The 22,511-nt window shown below is 34.4% G+C and overlaps 2 protein-coding genes across 3 annotated transcripts; one reads left to right on the top strand and one right to left on the bottom strand.

Moving 5' to 3' along the window:
- Positions 1 to 772: 772 nt before the first annotated feature.
- LOC130893004 (putative nuclease HARBI1) lies at positions 773 to 2,009 on the top strand. The gene is made up of 2 exons (XM_057798765.1): positions 773 to 1,043; positions 1,329 to 2,009. The coding sequence occupies exons 1-2, from the start codon at positions 801 to 803 to the stop codon at positions 2,007 to 2,009; spliced, it is 924 nt and encodes a 307-aa protein (XP_057654748.1). The 5' UTR covers positions 773 to 800.
- Positions 2,010 to 2,302: 293 nt separating this feature from the next.
- Positions 2,303 to 21,120, bottom strand: LOC130892773 (uncharacterized). Of its 2 annotated transcripts, XR_009059097.1 has the most exons (3): positions 19,469 to 21,120; positions 19,180 to 19,397; positions 2,303 to 2,495 (listed from the first exon to the last, which is right to left on the bottom strand). XR_009059097.1 is itself a non-coding variant. In XM_057798381.1 (2 exons), the coding sequence occupies exons 1-2, from the start codon at positions 19,830 to 19,832 to the stop codon at positions 19,288 to 19,290; spliced, it is 474 nt and encodes a 157-aa protein (XP_057654364.1). In that variant the 5' UTR covers positions 19,833 to 21,120; the 3' UTR covers positions 17,925 to 19,287. The 2 variants fall into 2 exon arrangements, 1 of the variants encoding a protein (XP_057654364.1); XM_057798381.1 differs by lacking the exon at positions 2,303 to 2,495 and having other exon boundaries at positions 17,925 to 19,397.
- Positions 21,121 to 22,511: the final 1,391 nt, after the last annotated feature.

The raw sequence follows: 22,511 nt of genomic DNA on the forward strand, positions 1-22,511 counted from the left end.
TTTTATACACACACTACAATTATCACTTAATTGTGGAATGTCTAACAAGTACTTTTACAAGTTTGATTTCGATCACAAATTATTATTTAAGTTCACTATTTTAACGATTTAATTTTTCACGTTATCTGGGCCCATAACCTGTTGAAAGTTATGGATAGGTAATCGTGATTATTAGGTTTTATATTTATAAATGAAATACACAGTGGTTAACATTCATATATTAAGTCTTTATTTAAAAGACTACGTTTTCGAGAAGCGTCCTCACGCTTGAAAGAGTCGGTTTGTACTAACTAAAAAAAACTAATAATAAAATATTTACAATGAGGTCTAAGCCTCTCCTTAAGAATCGTAAAATTACAGATGTTTTACTAAAATATATGCATTACTCCGAAAAGTAAAAAAAGTCCTTTGTGTAACCCATGTGTCCGGGGTCATAAAACAGAGGTAGGACTTACTTTTCCTTTTCTAAAATATCTTTCAACTAAATGTTAAGTTTCCTTAAACATAAAATCTAAGCATAATGTTAAAATACTAAAATAAAAAATAATTTGTAAAATAGGATTCAATTTTGCTCAGAGAAATTCAACAGCTCCATATAAAGTAGTGCAGAGGTGTGTACGGGAAATTAAAAATATTTTATTTGAGGGAATAAAAATAATATTGAGAATAGAGATATTTAGAAAAAAAAGAAAATGTTGGGTGAGGAGTTGATATCTAGGAGCGACCGACTAGGAGCATCACAGATGCTTTTAAAAGAGCTAGCGATCGTAGATAAAGCTGGATACAAGAACTTTCTGCGTATGAGCGAGGCCATGTTCAATGAACTTCTTTCCAAAGTCCGGCCAAAAATTATCAAACAGGATACTAACATGCGAGAAGCTATTTCTGTAAAACTAAAATTACAAATCACTTTAAGATATTTAGCAACGGGGGACTCATATTCCAGCCTTGCATACCTACACCGAGATCCAAAAAATACAATTTCCAACTTTATGAAAAACGTTTTAGAAGAAATATACAGTGCCTTGCAAGAATTTATTAAGGTAAGTCTAACAAAACAGCCAATTTTCTTTTAACATAATAGTAATACATATTATACAGTCTGCGCTTACGGGAAACTTGCGAAGATTGTTTTTGGATAGCATGAGGTGCGCGAATCGGTTTCGGAACAAAAAACTGGATATTTCTTCATGTACTCGGTAAAGCTGATGTAGGTGTAGTCCCTTCACAACTGCCATGTTTCTGAGATACGCCCCCTCTCGAATCGTCACTGTTATGATCCATATGTTGGTTGTTGCTATATCCTGAAATATAAAATTTTATTACAGGTACCACAAACACAGGAAGAATGGAAGGAAATACAAGATGAATTTTATTGGCGTCGGAATTTTCCCCACTGCTGCGGTGCAATTGATGGGAAGCACGTCGTTATTAAAAAAATGCCAAATTCAGGGTCCGAATTTTATAATTATAAAGGGACATTTAGTGTGATATTGTTAGCGACTGTTGATGCAAATTATTGTTTCCGTTATGTTGATGTTGAGACTAATGGGCGAGCTAATGACGCAGCAGTTTTTGCCAAGTCATCATTGAATGATACGTTACAAGAAAACATTTTAGTTTCCACAAAATGGCGAAGAAATGCACAACTGACAAAAAAACAAAAAATTTTTAATTATAGGTTATCCAGAGCGCGCCGAATTGTGAAAAATACATTCGGAATTTTGGTGTCTCTATTTAGAGTATTTGATAAGCCTATAGCGCTAAATATTGATAAGGTCAATGAGGTTATCAAAGCTTGTTGTGCATTGCATAATTGGTTACGAACACGTTCATCTCACAGTTACACACCCACTGACGCGTGGCAATCTCGTTGCCAAACAAATCAAGCGCTACAAAACGTACGACAACTCGGTAGTAATAATTATTCAAGAAATGCTGCTTCATTGCGAGAAAGTTATGCTGATTACTTTAGTGCTGGTGAGTCTAGCCTTGGCAAGACAAAATGATTCATTGATTACGATTTTAATAAAACGTCATTTAATATAAAGTAGAAAATATAACTTTTCTGACCTAACTTATGCTTGTTTAATTTCCTTGCCTATCCTACTTTTTAATTTAGAAACCTTTTGATCAAGGGCTCATTATGATAATTTATTTAATTTTTAGTTTGTCAAAGAAGAAAAAAACGAACACTTACCAAATTAGAGCTGCTGTCTCGGGTGCTTGATATATTTCCTAGAAAACTATCTGCTTTTTCGAACCAGACTAGCCTTATAAATGGGCTTATAAATGTCAGGACTTCCAGCCCCACTTTTCATAGACTTTAAAACCAAGTTGAGTTTTATTTTGTTTTTTATATCGTCACTACTTAAGCCTTCGCACTCCATATCGACAATTATTGCTTGAATCGCAGTATCTCTGACATCTTTGTTCTTGTAAATAACAAGGGTTTGATTCCAAAGGCATTCGTGCTGCTGATGAAGATCTAGAAACTTGAAGGTTAAAGTATCATTCCATTTAAACTCCCTTTTAGACGAAGCCATTTTGCTCATGCACTAGGTACCTATCACACACAAAAAAATATAAACAAAGATTAATCGCTTTCGAGTCGGGCTGGCTCGTTCTCAAGTTCAACAAGATTCAACTCGCTCAAAAATTAAGCCGACTTGAAAACAAAAGTTGACAGCTGGGCAACTTTTTATCGGTCAACAAAAGTTGATCAACTTTTATTGAAACAGTGTTCTCATGAAGCGAATATTGTTCTATTCGGAAGCGTTTTTTAGTTGACCGATAAAAATCGCCTAGTGAGAACCGCTCTTAATGAGAATGTCAATTTAGTTCCTTCAACAAAATTCAATCCATTTAGAGTAAAAGGTTAGGTTACGTTAGATTGGTGGTTTTTGGATTGATTGGTCAGAATAGTTCAGCAAGTTTAGGATATTCTGAAATTTCACAATTTATAGTCGTATTAGGGTTATCTATATTATTATGAAATACTCTGTTATTATTACCTCTAATGTTATGATTTGCTTAAACAAAAAAAAACACAACATTCGCTAAAAGAATCATTAAAACTAGCAAAGTCAAAAGAAATCGCTAGCTCATCAAACAATGAATGCTTACAAGACTATCCTAAATTCCAATTAAATAATATACCTCTTTAAATATACAGGGATATAATATATTTATAGGAGGCATCCTGTTATTGTCTCACTGAAATAGTAAAATTCTCTCAAGTTTTAATTTTTCTAAATATGAATATTATGAACATCTTCAATCCGTATACTACCAGTATTATTGGCAAGAGCGATATTTAGCATTTTTTGGCCTATTTATAATACGCGATTAGTTTCATGCAAAATATTAATTTTTAATATCTAATCTACTCCTATATCTACATTCTTCTTACAATTGTCATGCTATTAGTATTAATTACCATGCAATTTTTTTTTTGGTAATTTATGATTTAGTTAACATGCAATTAATTCATTTTTCATGCAATAGTAATTGTTATTTGTAACATTGTAACATTTTAAATCTCTTATTCTAGTGATAGTATCAATAAAAATAAAAATAAAAAAATAGAATGAGAATCTATATTAAAATGTTTCGTAGTTAGTTTAGTAGTTCTTCCATCATGAGATCCCAAAAATGAGACCAGATATTGACCCTCGCTGGCATCCTTTTGTTAGCTGCCTCGTTTTTTCTCTATTTGGACAGTGCAGCGTTGCATATTTGTCTTGACAGTTGCTTTTAAAGGTGTTATATAGCTCTCTCGGATATTGTGTTTGTCTCAATCTATCGAACAATACTGACCACCATAAATTATCAAATACACCAGAAATATCGATAAATATGGTATTAACGTATAACGAGTATCATGAATTGTCTGCATTACTCTATGGTATCTTCTGTTGATTTGCCTTTCAGATACCCATACTGATTAGGGTTTAATCCTGTAATTTCCCTTATTTCTTGCAATCTATCGCATAGTAGTTTCTCAAGGATTTTTCCCATAGTATTGAGCAAGCAGATTAGTCTCTAGGTTTTTGGCAGTGATTGATCTTTCTCTACGATTTTGTTTATTATTACAATGTTTGCGTATTTGTATATGTTGGGAAACTTTCCTTGTTGTATACATTCATTGTAGATAGCACATAGTATTCCTGTGACTTCGTGATCTAATGCTTGAAGTTCCTCGATTTGAATGTTGACTGGCTCCGGAGTCTTCTTTCTTTTACTTTGCTGCATACATATGGTTACTTCATCTTCCGTAAATCTCCTCGAATTGGACTCCAAGGGCTCATAACTTTTAACCATTCTCTGCCTTAGCAGTTTTTGGTTTCCAGTTTCTGTGCCCAAGTTATCCTGAGGTAGAAGTACTTTGAGCAAATATTCCGTAGACTCCTCCCAGTCTTTGGTATATTTTCCATTAGGGAGTTTGAGTTTATGCAGCATTGTAGGGCAGTTGATTTTATTTGTTACTATTTTATACGGTATTCCCCACACGTCTATTTGCAGGTGTTTCTCAACAAATTTCTCCCAGCTTTTTATTTTGTTTTTTGAATTTTATATACTCAGCTTTGAGTTCCCAGTATTCATGCAGAAAACTCTGCCGCTCTGCATATATTCCAAATTTTTGATATTGTTTCCTAATTTTTCTTATACGTGTTATTTTGTTATTTTATGTACACTCTGACCTTCAATTGGCGCAGGTTTCACGAATTCAGCTTTTAAACGCTTCCAATTGGGTTTTTCTGTATAGTATTTGTCCATCGCGCATAATCCATTCCCGGTCTATCACGCATTATTATTACGATATTAGTTCATTTTGCTTATTCAATTATATTCGGTCAACATTACAGTTGAAATAAAATTCATTCGTTTAGGCCTATTAACAAGTTTCATTTTTATTTTTATTAAATTAAATTAATTGAAGAAAATATAGTTTAATTTTCATAATTCAAATTTATTTATTTATATTTATTACACAACAACAGTGTTGGTCAAATTATCAGCATCACTATTCTATAAAATTTTTGATCGGAATTACACCTCAGGGTGTAATAAGTTTTATAAGTAATGCATGGGAAGGGAGGGCTTCTGACAAACAAATTGAGGAAAATTCAGATTTTTTGAAATATATTATTCCAGGGGATATTGTATTGGCTGACAGAGGTTTTTTAATAAAGGAGTCATTGGGTCAGCTTCAAGTCAAGCTAGTGACACCAGCATTTACAAAGGGTAAAAATCAACTGCATCCTATATGCAATATAGGTAATAAAAAATAAATTCAATATTTTGCATTGTACAATTCCAATAAGTATGTTAACAAAAAAGTATGAAGAACACAATTTGTACCTCTTTAAGTAATATATTTAAAATAAGTACATTAATTAATTTGTTTATTTTCTACAATATGGTGGTGGAAAGTTCTGCAGAAAGAACGGGATACAGACTGAGTAGAGAGGAATCCTCAAAAAAGCGCCTTCTCGTTTTTTAGAAATAAGAAATTCTCAGATATACCGTTTTGCAGTGAAATAAATGCTTTTAGAATATTTTTTGATTTCTCATTTATATCCAGTTTTTAATTAGTTACTATATTTTATTACTTAAATAAGTTAGAGAAAGAAAAAAATATGCTTTATTGTCAAGAAAAGTTCCATTAATAAACAAAGCTATCTTATACTTAAACAATAAAATAAGGACATTAACTAATACCAACGTTATTATATTGGAAATAGTCAATTATTATGTATTAACCGCTTATAAATCAGATGATAGATTACACAAATTTTAAATGGTTTTTATTTATTTTAATTGCATTGCAAAAACAAAATTAAAACTTATTTTAAACAATTACTGCAATACCATAGGTCGAAGGGAATTTTTTTTAATTTACACAGTCAAAATGGAACCATTTTATCTCACAATCTGCATCATCACATAATATCATTGGTCTACCATCATCTACTCCATTACAAAAACAAAAATGGCTCACTTCTGCTCATGTGTATTTGAGTAAAATTTCTGACTTTTCTCTTCAAAACTCCAAATCTGGGAGAATTCTTTGTTTGAAAAACACTTTAGGGGACCAAATCAATCACAGTAATGTAATGTAGAGACAACAATTTGCATTTATATCTGGTTATAATATTAGTGATCAATTTTCAAATAAGTTTTTCTACTACTAATCAATTGAACAATATACTAAATACTAATAAAATATACTAAATTGAAACAAAATGTACTACTTAATTCGACCAAAAAAGCCTTGAGCACTGTTTACAATTGAATAGGCAATACAAAACTGATGTGTCTGTCTAGAATGTTTGCCCTGAACGGCCATATATGGTCACGTGATCTGGATTGCTCTATAGTATCATCCTCTTCGCTGGCCATAAAAGAGTCATCCGAAGACTCGTCGAGAGAGATCACTATCGGTTCTATAGTTTGTTCTATGAGGTTATCTGAAACCCACATTTTCTCTTTCTCTTTAATTACATAATTCACAGCATCTCTCCAGTTCTCTTTAGTTTTATTATGTCTAGCTACATAGCCTTTCATTTGGGCCCATATTAACTCTATCGCATTGAATTCACAAACGAAGCACTGGTATCCCACCATTCTTGGCTATTTCATCAATAACAAACTTTTTAAATTGTAGCTTGTGATCTGAAGCAACCTTTAAAAGTTCTTTTTTCAACATATCATCTTCAAATGGTATATCTTTTACGATTAACCAGTTTCTAATATCAGCTTTTCTCCAAGAGGTAGATGGAACATTTTTTGTTAATCGCGAATGATAAGTGGCATTGCCCATAACGATTACAGCATTATTTGGAATTAATTCGACCATTGGCGGAAAATACTCTTCAAAAACATCTGCAGTCTTTTCTTCATGATAGTCTTTGTTTGATGTTGACTGAAACTCCAGTAAACCACCTTCAACGAACCCTTGATTGCATTTAATATGCGTTATGATTAATCGACGACCTTTACCGATAGGAGTTTTCCAGTAGATAAACCTTCTATGAAAGATTGACGACTGGTTTTGTCCTTCCAATTTTTTTTACTGAATGTCCTCCATTGAGCCATCTCTTGACTTTTTAGGTGGAGATATATTTCCATTTTTCCTCTCTCTTCGAAGCCTGTAAATAGTAGATTCACTAACTTCTGTCATATTGGAACATGTCGAAACTATATTTCTAACAGCTTCATGCACATTTAACACAACAGTCTTCGTTTGTAATACTAAGCAGGCTCTTACACTTTACTGGGGTAAAACTTGAAGACATTTTTCACAACACAGTTAACATTCATGGAACGTAAGCGACTCTAAGCAAAACAAATTATACATATTTGGGCGAGACCAAGTTTCACCGTATATACCTGCAAAATTTCTAAGTTGTCATTAGGACAATCCCTAGTAGGAACCTATTGTAATGTTTCTTGGAAATGTTATTATAAACACTTCGAAAATCAGAAAGTAATGGTTTGTTAATATGTCTCCCAAGAATTGATCTACGCCAAATTCTCAAGATAATTAATGAAATATTCAGTCAGAATAGTTGTGTTACAAGATTATTTTAAAAATAATTTATTGTTTTAACTGCATGTACTCTACAAATGTAAGAAGGTGAGTTAGTTGTTTTAACTAACCGAATTTACATTTATATTACTTTTATATATCAGATCGGGTATAAAATTAAGTAGTGAATAAATTTCTTAGATGTCAGACAATAAGAAACAGATTATAGGTAATAGGGATCGAGCATCTAGACTTTTACGCCAACTAGTGGTGAATATCTCAAGTAATTGGCATCATTTATTAAATTTTTACACGTGATTTATTTTTTAATAATTAATATTAAAATTAATTGATATTATTTTAATTATGTCAGCTTCAAGAAAGAATTGCTATATCCGTGGTTGTAATAATACATCACGTCAAAAACGTGGTGTTGATGTGAAAGTGAAATTTTATAAATTCCCAGATAGCATGTTTGGAGCCGCATGGAAAATAGCAAAACGTAAACAGTTGATAAAAGTAAAAAATTATGTGTAAGTTCAGTATTAATCAACAATTCATTACAAAATTAAAGTAAAAGTTCAGATTAACTCGGGCATATAAAAAACTATAATTCTAATAGTTAAGTTATTAATATTTATGTAATAATAGAAACTCAACCTTTTAATTTGTTTTGTTTTTAGAGAAAATCCAAAAGACTGGGAACCAAATAAAAATACGAGAATTTGTAGTTCTCATTTTATCAACAACGAAAAATCGGAACATCCGTTACATCCGTCTTACGTTCTTTCCATCTTTCCTGGAAGAGCAGTTTAACGGGCGTGTCTTTGGCAATTTTCTCATATCTCTTAATTTTACTTCCAGACTGTAAAGCCTCGAAAATAGATAAAAAAACCAGTTTATTAATTACATTAATGAAATTAAAAACTGATTTATCATTTACGGCACTTTCAGTATAGTTTAATATTCATCGAACTTCAGCACATAGTATCTTTGTAAAGCATATACAAGAATTGAATATTTTACTGAAAAATTTTATTTTTTGGCCTTCTAAACCAAGTATACAAGCATCTCTACCAGAATCATTCAAACGACACTACCCAGAAACTCGTGTCATAATTGATTGCACGGAAGTTAATACCGAAATAACTCCGGAAGTAAATCAAAGGGTATTAATGTATTGAGAATATAAGCATCATCATACAGTGAAGTTTATGGTGGGTTTGTACGCCAAGTGGATTTATCAGTTATTTCTAAATGTTATGGTGATTGCTTTAATATAACGAATGATTGTGGTTTAGTCGATTTAATTGAGCCTGGTGATGTAGTTCTTGCTGATAAAGGCTTTCCACAGATAAAAACCCAAGTAGAAAATAAAAATACTGTTTTTGTGATGCCTCCTTTTGATCAAAAAGATCAATTTACCCCAGAAGAAGTAGACGAAACATACAACATCGCTTCTGTAAGGATACATATTGAACGCGTTAATCAACGAATCAAGGACTTTAAAATTCTATCTAAAGTACCAAATTCGTTATTTCCTCATATTGATGAAATAGTTTTTGTCATCTGCGCCTTAACTAATGTTCAGAAACTATTGTTTAAAGAGAAAGAAGTAGTTGAGTAAAATTTTTTGAGAAAAATTGTAAATAATATATTGAATTAGGAATTGCATTAAATAAATCGATACATAATATTTATATAAATGTTTTTATTATAGAAAGTAATGAAAATTAAATGTTTAATATTTTTTATTATTATTATTTGAACATCAGGTAAGTGTAAGTTAAGTAATAGTTTTCTTAATGTTAAATATTTCTATTTTATCACATTTAGTATAAAATTTTTCAACTAATTTAAAATTTTTAAAGTTTTTTTTTAAATACTTATAAATTAAGTCAATATATTTTTAAGTAAATAAATATTTTAATAAAATTTTAAAAATATTAAAACTTATTACTACCATTATTTTTAAATTCTATCTAGATTTTAAAAAAATCAGAGTTATGTAACTTGACATCGATGGAAAATTGTTATCTCTCTGAGCAATACATAATATAATTATAAACAAGAACTTGTTGATTTTGCTAATAACAGTAATTTTACTTAGATTTAGTATAGAATTTAGCATGTAATCTTTGGATATATTCGCTGAAATAAAATTGTTCCAGTTTCGGAATTAAGTTAGCCAATAGCTCGTTGTCTCGTTGGATTTTCAGTAGCACACTACCTTGTGGTGAATAAATATATAAAACACAATAACTTATGTTGGTCACATATATTTGGAGCTGAACTTGATTATAAATTGAATGACTGGGATTTAAATATAACCCATTTTCATCTGTTTTCAAGTAGGGAACGTTCGACTTTACAAGTTCGTTGTCCCAAACAGGTATTTTCCGGCAGGTGTATGGACATTTTATTTCAACCAGTTGTTTTTGCCAAGCTTCTTTTCCATATACTAGAATAGCATCTGAAGAACAACTCAACCATGGTTGTTGCAGATTTATTATCACTCCGACTTTGACAACCTCCCACTTCGGATCATGTAATTGTTTATACTCTTTCAAAGCTACATCTTCATTTTTCTTCCCATATATCATCGCAACATTTTGAGTAATCTTTGGATTTAATAAATCTGTCATTACTTTTTCTACGTTGAAACGATGGCCTTTCAGTTTGTACGCATTGCGGGCAGTTATCCGTAGAGGACGTTGTTAAACCACTCGCTACTGTTTGACTGTTCAATGGTTGAAACACTCAAATTTAAAGCAGTTTTAAAATAACAACAAACATTCTGTTTGTAAAACGTATATAAATTTTTGGTTATGACTACTTCTACACTGTATTTTTGATTTACAGATTGTAGCAAAAATATATCACTCACAACTTTCTCTGCTTTTTCCGTAAGCGTTTGCTTCATCTTCATTTGGATCGTTTTCAAGAGTGATTCAGCTGGTGTAACAACAAAATTTTCCTTTTCCTCAAGTTTTAACATTTTTCCAAGAGGTGTGTTGGTGAATGAGTCCGATAAGTTAGCAGTCGTAATCTTGATAGGTTCCAATTTTAATGCTTCTCGGCACAAAGGCTGTGTCGGCTCTTTACCGAGCTTCGACATTCTTTGACCTTTACCGTATCCCAGGAGTTGTCGTTGGGTTGGCTTACCCCATTCTTGCAAGTGAATTGTTTTTGAAGATGAACTTTCTGGAGAATTACATAATGAATCAACGCACTGATATGTTTGCATTTACCTCCCAGACCTGCTTTACAGGTATATACAGCATTACTGATGTTTCGATTCTTTCCAAGCTAAAATAAAATATTTTTATTATTATTTCAATTAACATATCTACATTACTGAGAATTTCAATTTAATTGCAATAAAGAGTTTATTTTAATTTTTATACGTACCAAACTTTCACATTATAAGTATTTGACACACTTGTTTGTAGCACGACTTTATGACGCGGTTATGACACTTGCAAAATTATTTTGTTTTTCAACTACACCATAGACATGATTAGAGTTAAATAATTTTTTCCCTTTTTCATAATTTTGGCCACGTATAATATTATTGACAACTGGTTTAAAACCATATTTTATTATTTTTTCCATTATTTATAAATATTTTATGTTGTTTTCAATGAATGTTTTGATTCCACTATCTTCGGCAAAGGAACACTAGAGAGCGCTTACTTCGACAGTAGTGCTGCCTCTATATTTCACACACGATCCCTATTCACATGTGAATTCCCTCTTGATACTTTCATTCTTCATTATTTCTTCTAAGTCTTCTTTCTGAGCTGTTTCCACAATCTGTGACTTGGGTGTTGTTCTCATCTTCTTGGACTTAGAATTTTTGTAATGATCTCTTGTATTTTTCTGCCAGTCATTATTTTTTGCTGTTATAGAGTATTATTTTGTTTTTAAATATTTTTGCTAATTTATTTTTGTATATTTGTTGTCTGGGGTCTTGCAACTACCTCAGAGTAGCTGGTATGCTGAAACCCCTATCTTTTATCTTTTATTTCTTTGTTTAGTTTTTCCCTTTCTTCTTTAAGTGGATTCCTCAGTTCATTATCTTAGATAGCCTGTTCCGCATGTCCATTTAGTTGTCGATAAAATGTATAAGCTCATTTAATCACTTTCGATGCTCAATCTGTTTGCTTGTTGGACCTCAGATTTCTTTATTTTTTTGTTTACTTGTCTCTTCTGTGGAGATATCACTGTCATATTCCTCCGCAGAGTATTGGGAGCTTCCCCACTTTCGCTAGTGAGGCTTCCCCGGCATGTTAACCTTAATAATATCCATACAAGATTTGTTTGTTTACTCTTTTTGAAATTATTAAGTTCATTAAGTTTGTGTGCTTAGCCCTTATCAAGGCCGTAACTAGATGAGGCTGCGCCTTTGCAAACCTGTAGAGTTGCTCTTCCCCTTACTAATGGATCGGCAAATGTTGTTCAGGAAAAATAGTAACACAATTGTTTAGTCTGAATGCAAATAATAACTTTTTTATTCCTTTGGTAAAAATAATGAACACATGTATTTTTTACAACCTGGAATAATAATGCAAAGTATAAGGGCTAAATGTTCGTTGAATTAAAACTGTACTTTTCTTGCTTTCAACAATGCAAATTCATCGATGATGTTAAATTCAAGTCTTGAAGCTAGGTCGTATTCAATGGACAGAATAGCCAAGTTGGTCAACCTGTTCTCGCACATACTTGATCGTAAGTAGTTCTTGATTATCTTCAGTTTACTAAAAGAACGTTCACAAGATTCTACAGTAACGGGAATTGTTAAAAATATCCTCAATGCAATTTCGATGTTAGGATAAGCGTCTTTTAGTCCATATTGTGAAATTACTTGTAGAATATCCAAATGTGAGGCCTTGTCAATATTCTTTATCAGTTCTATAGCATGGAATTTGAAAGCAGCTACTTCGTTGACAAGTCCAGAGCCACAGTATTCTCTGCTGTTTATGACCTCATTTTCCTTGTTTCCTTCAAAATAATATATGAGGTCGTCCGCGTATGCTATGGTAGACACCTTTGGACTGTAGTCCAACTCTAGGATGCAGTTAAACATTATATTCCACAGGACTGATCCAAGCACCGAGCCCTGCCACCCTCCTGCCGCTTAAGTAGTTCTTTATGTATCTCGTTAAGTATGGGCTTATTTCTTTATCTTCAAATGCCTTGACTATTTTATGCCATTTAGCAGTATTGAAAGCGCTCTTAAAATCTATATCCACAAATACACCCCATTTGTGGCTAGTATTTTTTACAATTTCCTTCAATTCCTTTATTGCCGACACTGTTGATCTTTTGGGTCGGAAGCCATGCTGGTGTGGAGGTAGAAGGTCAATCTCCTCAGCTAATCTATTAGTGATCATGCGTTCTAGTAATTTTTCAAAAAAAGTTAATTAGGCAAATTGGTCGATAGCTGCCTGCCTCATTTGGGTCCTTACCCTCTTTCGGAAGTAGAACCACTTTAGTTGTTTTCCAGCTGTCGTGGAACCGTTGTTGTTCTAAAAGTTCGTTTAAATAATTCAGGACTTGCAAGGCTATTTCGATCTCTTCGCTGGTAAAACTCATTTGTTTCTGTTGTAGTACAGGTTCGTCATTGGCCGCAAGCGGTGTTCTCATTTTGCGGTGTGAATAAAAACTAGTAGGACAAGTAAATACTTGAACATATTAAAATGACAAGTAAACGCCAAAATTGAAGTGAATAAAACAAGTATTTACTCTTCCTCGCGAATAAATTCTTGAGAGGCTAGTAAAACCCCGAAAAATGCCAATTTTGGTGTGAATAAACGCAAGTAAATACTTCTGTAGCAAGTAAATACTCGTCCATTCGCAAGTCAACCCGACCCCAGACTTGCAGTCGTATTTGTACACGAAAGATGGCTGCATTTATGAACCTGCGTGGTGTGAAACGTTATAGAGACCGGCGTGATAAGTCCCGATCTATCCAAGGGACTATTACGGTTTGAAAGTGAAAACGTAGATTTTCTCACTTCGCACTTTCTTGATGAAAACACTGATGCAAGGGGTGGATGATTAACTGCACGGAAAAAAATGGAAATTTTTCTGAGATACGTTAGGGATCCAGGATTCCAAAGTGGTGTTGCCAACGACATGGGGGTTTAAAGAAGTACCGTCAGCAGAACATTTTCAAGTGTATTGGTTGAAATAGTGTCGAAGTCTGAAGATTGGATTAAATTTCCACGCACTATTGAAGATATGGATCAGGCCAAGGCAGATTGGGCTTCAAAATTTCTCATTCCGACTGACAGTGGTGCTGTAGATTGCACTCACGTGCATATTATGAAACCTTCGGAATTCGGCGACGAGTATGTGAACAGAAAAGGAAAAATAACAATAAACATTCAGATAACTTGTGACGCTAATGAAAAAATTACAAGTGTGGACGCTCAATGGCTAGGGAGTGTACATGATGGCAGGATTTGGCGAGTGAGTGGAATTCAGGACGTGGTGCGCCGATATGATGGTGATGTTTGTCTACTTGGTGATAGCGGATATGGAATTACTCCTTGGTTACTGACTCCTTTTGACGAATCAAGAAATGCTCGTGAGAAGAATCAGAATTCGACCCATGCTCACGAAAGAGTAATAATTGAGTGAGTGAGAATTGAGTTTTTGGCCAGATGAAACGTCGTTTTCCCATACTCTCTAGCCAAGTTAGAACACCAGTCAAAAATGTTCCAGATTTAGTAATAAGTTGTAGAGTGCTTCACAATGTAGCAAAACATTTTAATGATGCTTGGGAAGAGGAAGACGGAATCGAAAATGGTGTTGCTGAAGAAAATGTACCTCTATATAATTTAGATCGGAATGAAGTTATAAATAGACGACGTGGTCATCAAAAACGTTTAGAAATTAGTAATAATCTGATGATGTAAATACACATTTTTGGCATGGAAATAAATTTAATCCTATTTACTTCACTCCAATTGCAATCGCATATGTGAAAAAATAAAATAAAAAAGTAATAAAAAATATATAAAAAAACAAAAATATATCTTTTTAAATAAGTATGTCACATGTGCGCATAGGCCTACAGTATGTCAGGTTTAACATGGCCTGCTGGAAAAGCAAATGAGCATATCCCTCCAGCCTGTGAGCCCTCCACCGGTCATGCCATACCCGACAAACTGTGTACAGCTGTGTACGTGACATACGTCACGTGACTGTGTACGTGACGTATGTTATATACTTATTTCATTTTTTGTTTTTTATTTATTTTATTATTATTTTTTTTTAGAAAAAAGGAATATTCCAGGAAAGGAAACAGGATACAATTTATTTCAACAAAAATTCTTTTAAGACATCGTCTTCTTCAACCACAACGCGTTGTTCAACGGACTCCGTTCATCTGTGTTGTGCAGCTCTTAGGTTCAATTCCGTTATCATCAGTTGTTCATGTTCAGCCTAAAGTCTTGTTGTCTTGTTGCTTAATTTGTTCAAGTAATAATAAACGCTGCAGCTCGCCAGTTGTCAATTTAGACGTCTCTTCAGTTTCAGCTGAGAGTTTCAATTTCTTATCTTTTTTCAACTTCGTCGCATCGCTCTTACGTATGCAAGTCACTGGTGTGATGGGCTGGTTTGATGCTAACATGTCAACGAGGTCATATTCGTCTTCACTATTCTCATTCTCCTCATTGAGTTCAGGCAATGGCGACGTAGAACTTGGTCCCAATCCAACGCATGAAGCCCCAGGTATTTTGCAATAAACTCTCGTCTGAATCGCAAATTTTTAGGAAATCTGCCTCCCATGACAACAATGTTATTGGTTTATTTCCAGTTGCGTTGACATCAGTTTTTTTCTTGACTGCGGTTTTCATATTGTTCAATAGCTTTTTTAACTGTCCAACACTAGTTTGCTTCCCAACGTTTTTTGAAAACTGGTCGGCCAAACATCTCCATGCCTTCTCTTTAACAGATGCAACTTTAGGCAATATGGATTTATTCAGCACACCACTAAATTTTTTCAATAACGCTACAATAGCTTTATTGTCACAACCGGAAGTCACACTACTTTCATCCATACAGCTGCAAGAGGACAAAAACAAACGGGAACGACAACTGACTTGTGAGTAATGACGGGGAGTCAAGGTTAGTTTAGCGGCGAAAACAGAACAAGTCACAACAGGAAATGATGCGTAGTCTGTGTGACGATAGAAGTATTTACTTGCCTTTCTTGTGAACTCAGTTGTCTCGCGAGTAAATACTTGCTAGTATACCCTCGGGTTGGCGGTCACAAGTAAACTCAACACTTTATTCACATCGGTTTAGTTGGAGTTTAAATACTCGTTACACTTTACTTGTAAGTAAATATTCGTCGTACTCGTTTTTATTCACACCGGTCATTGTCGGGAACAGTGTGCGAAGGATCTTTTTCCTCCTCTTCGCTCTTAGCTGGCCTTGTGTTTTATTTGTCAACTTACCCGTTACTATCCTGTAACCTTGACCCCATATGTCGTTTTCTAAATCTACTATGAGGTCTTTCCAACATCTCATTTTGGCCTGCAATATTAGTCTTTTAAGGAATTTGCTTTGTTCCTTCATACCGTCTTGCCATTTCTGTTTTAATTATTATTGTTTTTCGCGGGTGTATTTACGTCGTAGTCTATTATAATCATTTCTGGCATTTTCTATTTCTGGGTTCCACCAGAATGGTTTTGTCGAGGTATTTATACTTTACTGGAGGCATATTTATATTCCTTCAGTATTTCCTCGTACGTTCCTTTAACCCTTTTTTAGTAGTCTTACGTACTTGTCAATGTCCAGTTAGGTCTTTTTCCTGTTGTTTGGGCTTTTCTTTATTACTCCCTTCGTTTTTATCTGATATCGAATATCGAATATGTCCGTGATGTGTGTATGGATTGACATATTCCACGCACCAATTTGTGATCCTCGTCATCAATTTTCTTGTCGTCTCCATTGGACGACGACGTACAGTCCTCATCAATGTATATTTTTTTTTCTATCATGAGACAGAGATGCGTTTATCTCAGACGAAATATTTTTCCCCCTACGGCGGTTTTTGGTTTTTTTAATATTTTCCATAAAAGATCCCACGAGTGAAGCCGAAGTCCGGCGAGGCAATGCGCCGTTATCTCGCTAAGGCTAGATACTCTGGGAGGTCGCCTGGTATCCCAGAGACACCGTCCAAGACTGTCTACGCGCAGCCATTCATCCCATAGCCACTGTGGCTAATAACGTAGGATTACGGATTATTTTACCCAGGTTTACTCCTTTGGATTTTTTGAGCTGTTTCTTAGCTTCACTCCTCTTTCCCCGTCCGTCTTCACTGCCCGAAGTTACTGAGCCACTCCATCAACGTCAAGGTTTTACAGCTCTTTTTTTTTGGTGTGGTTGGGAACATCTTTGAAAGACTCTTCTCCACCGACGCATGTGGAACCGTTCTTAGCGAACATCGCATCACATGCGTCGGCTTTACTCTCCTTACTCCGCTTTCTGTCTTCTTTGACTTAAGATAAAAACCATAAAACTATAAACATATATAAATAAATATATATAAAATTTAAATAAAATAGACATGAATACACATAAACCACATACTACACATAAGCAGACGAAACAATATAAATAAAATGGACAAAACGTTTGTGTAAATAAAATGCTTTAAAACGTGAACTTAACCTACTTTGAAATTGTAAATAAGTGAAACTTAACCTAACTTATCCTAACTTTGTTTGTATAGATAAAAATCTAACCTAAGCTAATCCTACTTTAAAAATTTTTTTACTTTAATCTACTTTTATACATAATTTCCGTGAGTATTGAGGCACTTGTCATAACGTGGCACCAATTTTGAATACCCTCCTCATAAAATTTTGCCGCTTGACTTGTTAACTTGTTATGACTTCGTTATCGTCTTGAAGACGCTGACCGCCCAGGTGTTTCTTCAAGTGCAGGAACAAATAATAGTCGCTGGGCGCTAGATTAGGGCTGTAGGGAGGATGATCTAGAGTTTCCCATTCAAAAGATTTGATGAGATCTTTGGTTTGGGTAGCCACATGTGGACGGGCAATGTCATGCAGCAAAACAATACCCAATACTCAACTTGCCACGTCTTTTGTTCTGGATTGCACGACGCAGATTGTTCAATGTCTCACAATAAGACGCTGTATTGATTGTCTCATTACGAGGCCGAAACTCCACTAGCAATACTCCTTTTCTGTCCCAAAAAATTGTGCACATGATTGTTTGCTTAAACTTTCGCCATTCCACGGATTGTTGTTTCGATTCTAGTGTGACGTAGGCCAATCATGTTTTGTCACCAGTAACAATTTGGTCAAAAAATCTTCATTGTGGTATCGCCCAAGGAAAGTCAATGCACTGATTAAACGTTGGGTTTTGTGCAAATCCGTCAACCTTTTTGGAACCCAACGTGAACACAATTTCCAGTATTTCAACGATCACAATGCGATAAAAACAATACGAGAATATTGAGGAAAGTAGTCCCATAATGATGAAATTGTGAAGCGTCTGTTCCTTTTCGTCCACTTTCTGCACCAAATCTTTATTAACGCCCACTCTGTTCTTCATCATGCACATTTGTGCAGCCATCTTTAAATGCTCTCACCTATTTCCTTACCATTCCATCATTCATAATGTTTTGTCCGTAAACTTCACAGATCTCACGATGAATATCGATCGGTTTTACGCCTTTAGCACTAAGAAATCGTATAACAGCCCGTAATTCACAATCGGCGGGACTCACAATTGTGAGAGGCATCTTAAACACTCACTAAACAACGTAAACAATGAAGAATCAGACTGTAAAGGCGTCAGATGTAGGTAACCAGCGCGCATGTGCGGAACGCGACCTTGGGGTTGCGGCGGCGGAATCGTAAAACGGTACTTAAAAAATATGTCTCGTATAAAAGATTAAAAAGAGGTATAAATGAAATAAAGATAAAAAAAGCCTAAATCTAATTTTTAAAATTGTATAGATAAAGGATTAAAAATAGACGACACATACACATTAAAAAACCCAATATATTATTCGTCACGCTTTCTTTCTTTTTCCTCTTTAGCCATTATTCCCGTAACAATATCTATAACCCGGTCGTAAACCTTCTTGTCTCCAATGGCAGTGGTCTTCGCATTCCAGGGTGCCGCCTCCTAATATCTTTTTTAATTCCTTCTGTTCCTGCAGGGCCGTAGCTAGAATGAAATTTGAAGTAGGGCATCAGAAATTTGATGTAGGGCACCAGGTTTTCGAAATTGACCTAAATCCCTCTATTTAATTATACCGCCCTTTAGATAATCAAAAAAGGTAATAAAAAGAAATTCGTAAAAGACAAAAACTTTAATATTTTCTGTTAAATTTAAAAACCATCTACATAAACACAAAGCATAAAAACCAAAACATTGCAGGAAAATATGACGAATATTTCACAATAACAAACATACACTCTAAAAACAAAAAATAAAACGAAACATGGAATTAAGTAAATTTCTATCTAAATAAGAAAAGAGGTATCAATATAATTGCAGTCTTCGATTTGCCATACTATTAAAGTTTCTAAGGACTTGGTCAATATCTAGGTTCTCCGTTCTTTTTCTTTCAAAAGCAAGAAAAACCAAACCTGTCATCCTGAGTCATTGACATTCTTTGAGGCTTGTTGATAGCAGTCAATATAGAAAATGTGCTGCATCCGAATGTTGCAACTGATGCATACAGCTCATACGTGTCTTTAAAGGCGTTGTTTATTCAGTATTTCCAGTAGATTCTGGTTTGTGTCTTCGAAGTCTTTTAAGTATTGTTTCACGGCAGTAGTTTCTTCTTTGCAAGGAATTTTTATACCTAAAATCAGTGCATTTTATTAAATTTCACAATAAACATAAGGTATGTTTAATTTTTAATTAGTGACTTACCTAAATCTTGTAAATGGCGCATCTTTTCAACATCTAGTTCATCAAGACCTGCAATCGAAGCTAGTAACTCATCATTTTTCGAAAACCTTCTTTTTAATTCAGCTGTTATTAGGTCTATTGTTTTAAAAAATTCAGGTCTGAATGGCTCAGTTGCATGACCAGTTTCTGTATTTTGACGCAAAGATGATGGACCAGACAATTTAAAGTTCTCTAGGTGGGCCACTTTTACTTGCCTCTTCCGGGAAAGAACATCTTCAGTTTCTTCTTCTACCAAATTCTCAGCTTCCTTCAAAATGCTTTTATAAATTTCGGTTGATCTTAGATTACAAATTTCTTTTTGATCACACTGTATTATTGATTGCATTCTTTAAGCTTGTAATGACCAATTGTCCTTACCAACACTGCTCAATAAGTCTACCAATTGTATTGCCTTCGTATAAGGAAGCTACTTTACCATATTGTAGAAACTCATGCAGCATAATGCATTGATCGAAAAATTGATCGAAAAATTGACGAATAAAAGTAATGTCTGATATGGTTCTTACAACAACTAGATGCAGGCGATGATTGTAGCAATGAACATACGGTTCATTTCTTTTCCGATCCTCGCGGCAACTCCTGAAATTTTGCCGCTCATCACACTAGCGCCATCATAAAACTGGCTCAAGAGCCGTTTTAGATCAATATTGTTTCATTTAGAATGTTTGAAGTAGCATCCGTAAAGGTTGCTGCTTCTAAATCTCTAGTAGTAGTCACAGTTAAAAGCGACTCCGCCTTTAACATAGCGAATAGCTATTGCTATATTTTCACGATTATTTTTGTCTCTGGTTCCATCTTCCATTAAGGTAAACCATGTAACATCGGATTCCTGTATATCCTTAACAATACATTCCCGAATATGAACAATAATATTTTTCAAGACTGGATCTTTCTTAACGGTATATTCGAACAGGTTATTAAATAAACCTTGCTCCCTCTTTTCGTCCAATGTATAATTTCCCCGAAAACCAAGTTCGTTGATTGCCAGAAACTGTATAACTTCTACAATAGATTGTAAATAATATCTGTTTTGTTCCAAGATATTTTCATTAAGCAATGTTCCAACAGTGCAAGAAGTAGTTATTCTGCAAATTTTATCTTCCCACAAAGTCATTGCCTGAATATGCGATTTAATAAGATAATCACATATAGTTTCCTGTAATTTTTGCTTTACTGTACGACCCAGAAATTAAAAAATAATCGTATGCTTTAGAAATAATATCTTAAAGATAGACAATCATACGATACATATCTTGATAATCATATAATAGGACGTTTTTAATTAAAATCCATCAGAATACACAGTAACACGTAACACATACACGATAAAATAAAACAATTAAAATATAAAATAAAAAGATTAAAACTGTCGGAACCCGCATTTTGAAATTCGTAATGCCCGTACTAATCTCCGCCCGCTCTTTATATCCATGCATCGAATCTTCTTGCGAATAATTCCGCGAAACCGCTGACAACCAAACAGGACTCGACGCGGTGCGAAGAAAGAAACGATATATTCAGTGGAGGTTTTGTACTAGGTCTAATCGTCATAAATTTAGGTCATTTTTTATTTGGGACTTATTGGTAACTTGGCATACCCCGTATGTTTCTTTTTATTTGGCTATTCCAATTGACTCCGTATAGACTATACACTCGTTATGGGAAGTCTCCGGGCGGTGAATGTGATTTTTTGTTTTATTTGTGGTACATAAATGAGTATAGAAATTTGATTATGATTTCGACGGATTGTTGTTTTTCAGATACGAATAATATTTTTTAATTAGGTAGGTTTTTAAGGTAGGGCACGTCCGGTATCAGTGTCCTCGTCCACTCGGCCTTGGCACCCTCCTCTTGCCACTCTTGCTGCCATTTGTCCAAACTGATTTTTCTTTCTACCTCTTTAATTTTTTCCATTGTTTTCCCTTCTCGATCAGTTTGAACTCTCTTGTATATTCTGACCCTCTCATCGACCAATATACGAATAGGGATCGTTCCCGTGATGGTCTGCAGCGCTATTGCGGAAACGGTTCTATATGCGCTGCAGACCCGAATAAGCGATTTTCATTGCGTCATGATATTAAGTTTTTGTATTTTAGGAATTTAATGACTTCCGCCCATACTAGTGCCCCGTAGAGGAGGAAGGAGTGGATCATCTCCAGCAACATCCTCCTCCTTTGACTAACAGGGCCCCCTATATTCGGTAGTATTTTTTGAAGGGCGGATGAGGACGGCGAATCGGGGGGTTTCCCAGGCATTAGTAGCAATATTAAGTTTGCTATTTTCAACTCTCTAGGAAACTCTTGCCTACTCAGTAGTTCGTTAAAGATGGATCTAATCATTTCAATTTTTCTTTTCTTTACATATTAATTTATAGTTTTCCTCTTTTAATACTAACTGAAGAGCTTCATAGTGCATCACCTTTCCGTCTTCCATTTTTTTATTTGGTTTATCATTTTGTGTTTTATTTTTGTGTTATTGTTTTTATATGTTATTTTTGTTTTGATTTCACATCTATGTGACTCCTGCTAGCTCCTCTTACAAAAGTTGGTTTTTCATTGTTTAGTGCTATTATATTTAGTTGGGCCATCCAGTCGTCCCAGAGGTCCCCTCTTTCGTCGTTTGTGGGAGACCCCCATTGGGACGATTTAGCGTTGATGTCCCCAACAATCATAAAATTTTTCAATCCCACGACGGGATTCATCAGATTTTGAACATTTCTTCTGTATTCTCTCATAGGGATGTTGGGAGAAAAGTAGCAGTCCACCATCGTGATCTCGCCGTTAAGCTCAATCACGAGCTTGATGGTTATGACCCCAACATCCCTGTTCCTAAAGAATAACGCTACGTCCTTACTTTTATCTTGCACCCAACCACCCCCTCAGTCAGTTTTTTATTTGATTCGGAAACAATAAGAAGATCCGCCTCGTATAGTGCAGCTTTAACGTGGGTAAGGTCGTAATAACAAGACCCTTTTCTTCTTAAATTTTTTGTTGGTCTCTTCATT

This window comes from Diorhabda carinulata, chromosome 4 (assembly GCF_026250575.1).
Source record: "Diorhabda carinulata isolate Delta chromosome 4, icDioCari1.1, whole genome shotgun sequence".
Lineage (NCBI taxonomy): Eukaryota > Metazoa > Arthropoda > Insecta > Coleoptera > Chrysomelidae > Diorhabda > Diorhabda carinulata.

Coding starts and splice junctions, on each gene's coding strand:
- LOC130893004 (XM_057798765.1), top strand. CDS start 801: ATGAGCGAGGCCATGTTCAATGAACTTCTTTCCAAAGTCCGGCCAAAA. Junction 1,044..1,328: donor CCTTGCAAGAATTTATTAAG/GTAAGTCTAACA, acceptor ATTTTATTACAG/GTACCACAAACACAGGAAGA.
- LOC130892773 (XM_057798381.1), bottom strand. CDS start 19,832: ATGCAATCAATAATACAGTGTGATCAAAAAGAAATTTGTAATCTAAGA. Junction 19,398..19,468: donor GCGCCATTTACAAGATTTAG/GTAAGTCACTAA, acceptor CACTGATTTTAG/GTATAAAAATTCCTTGCAAA.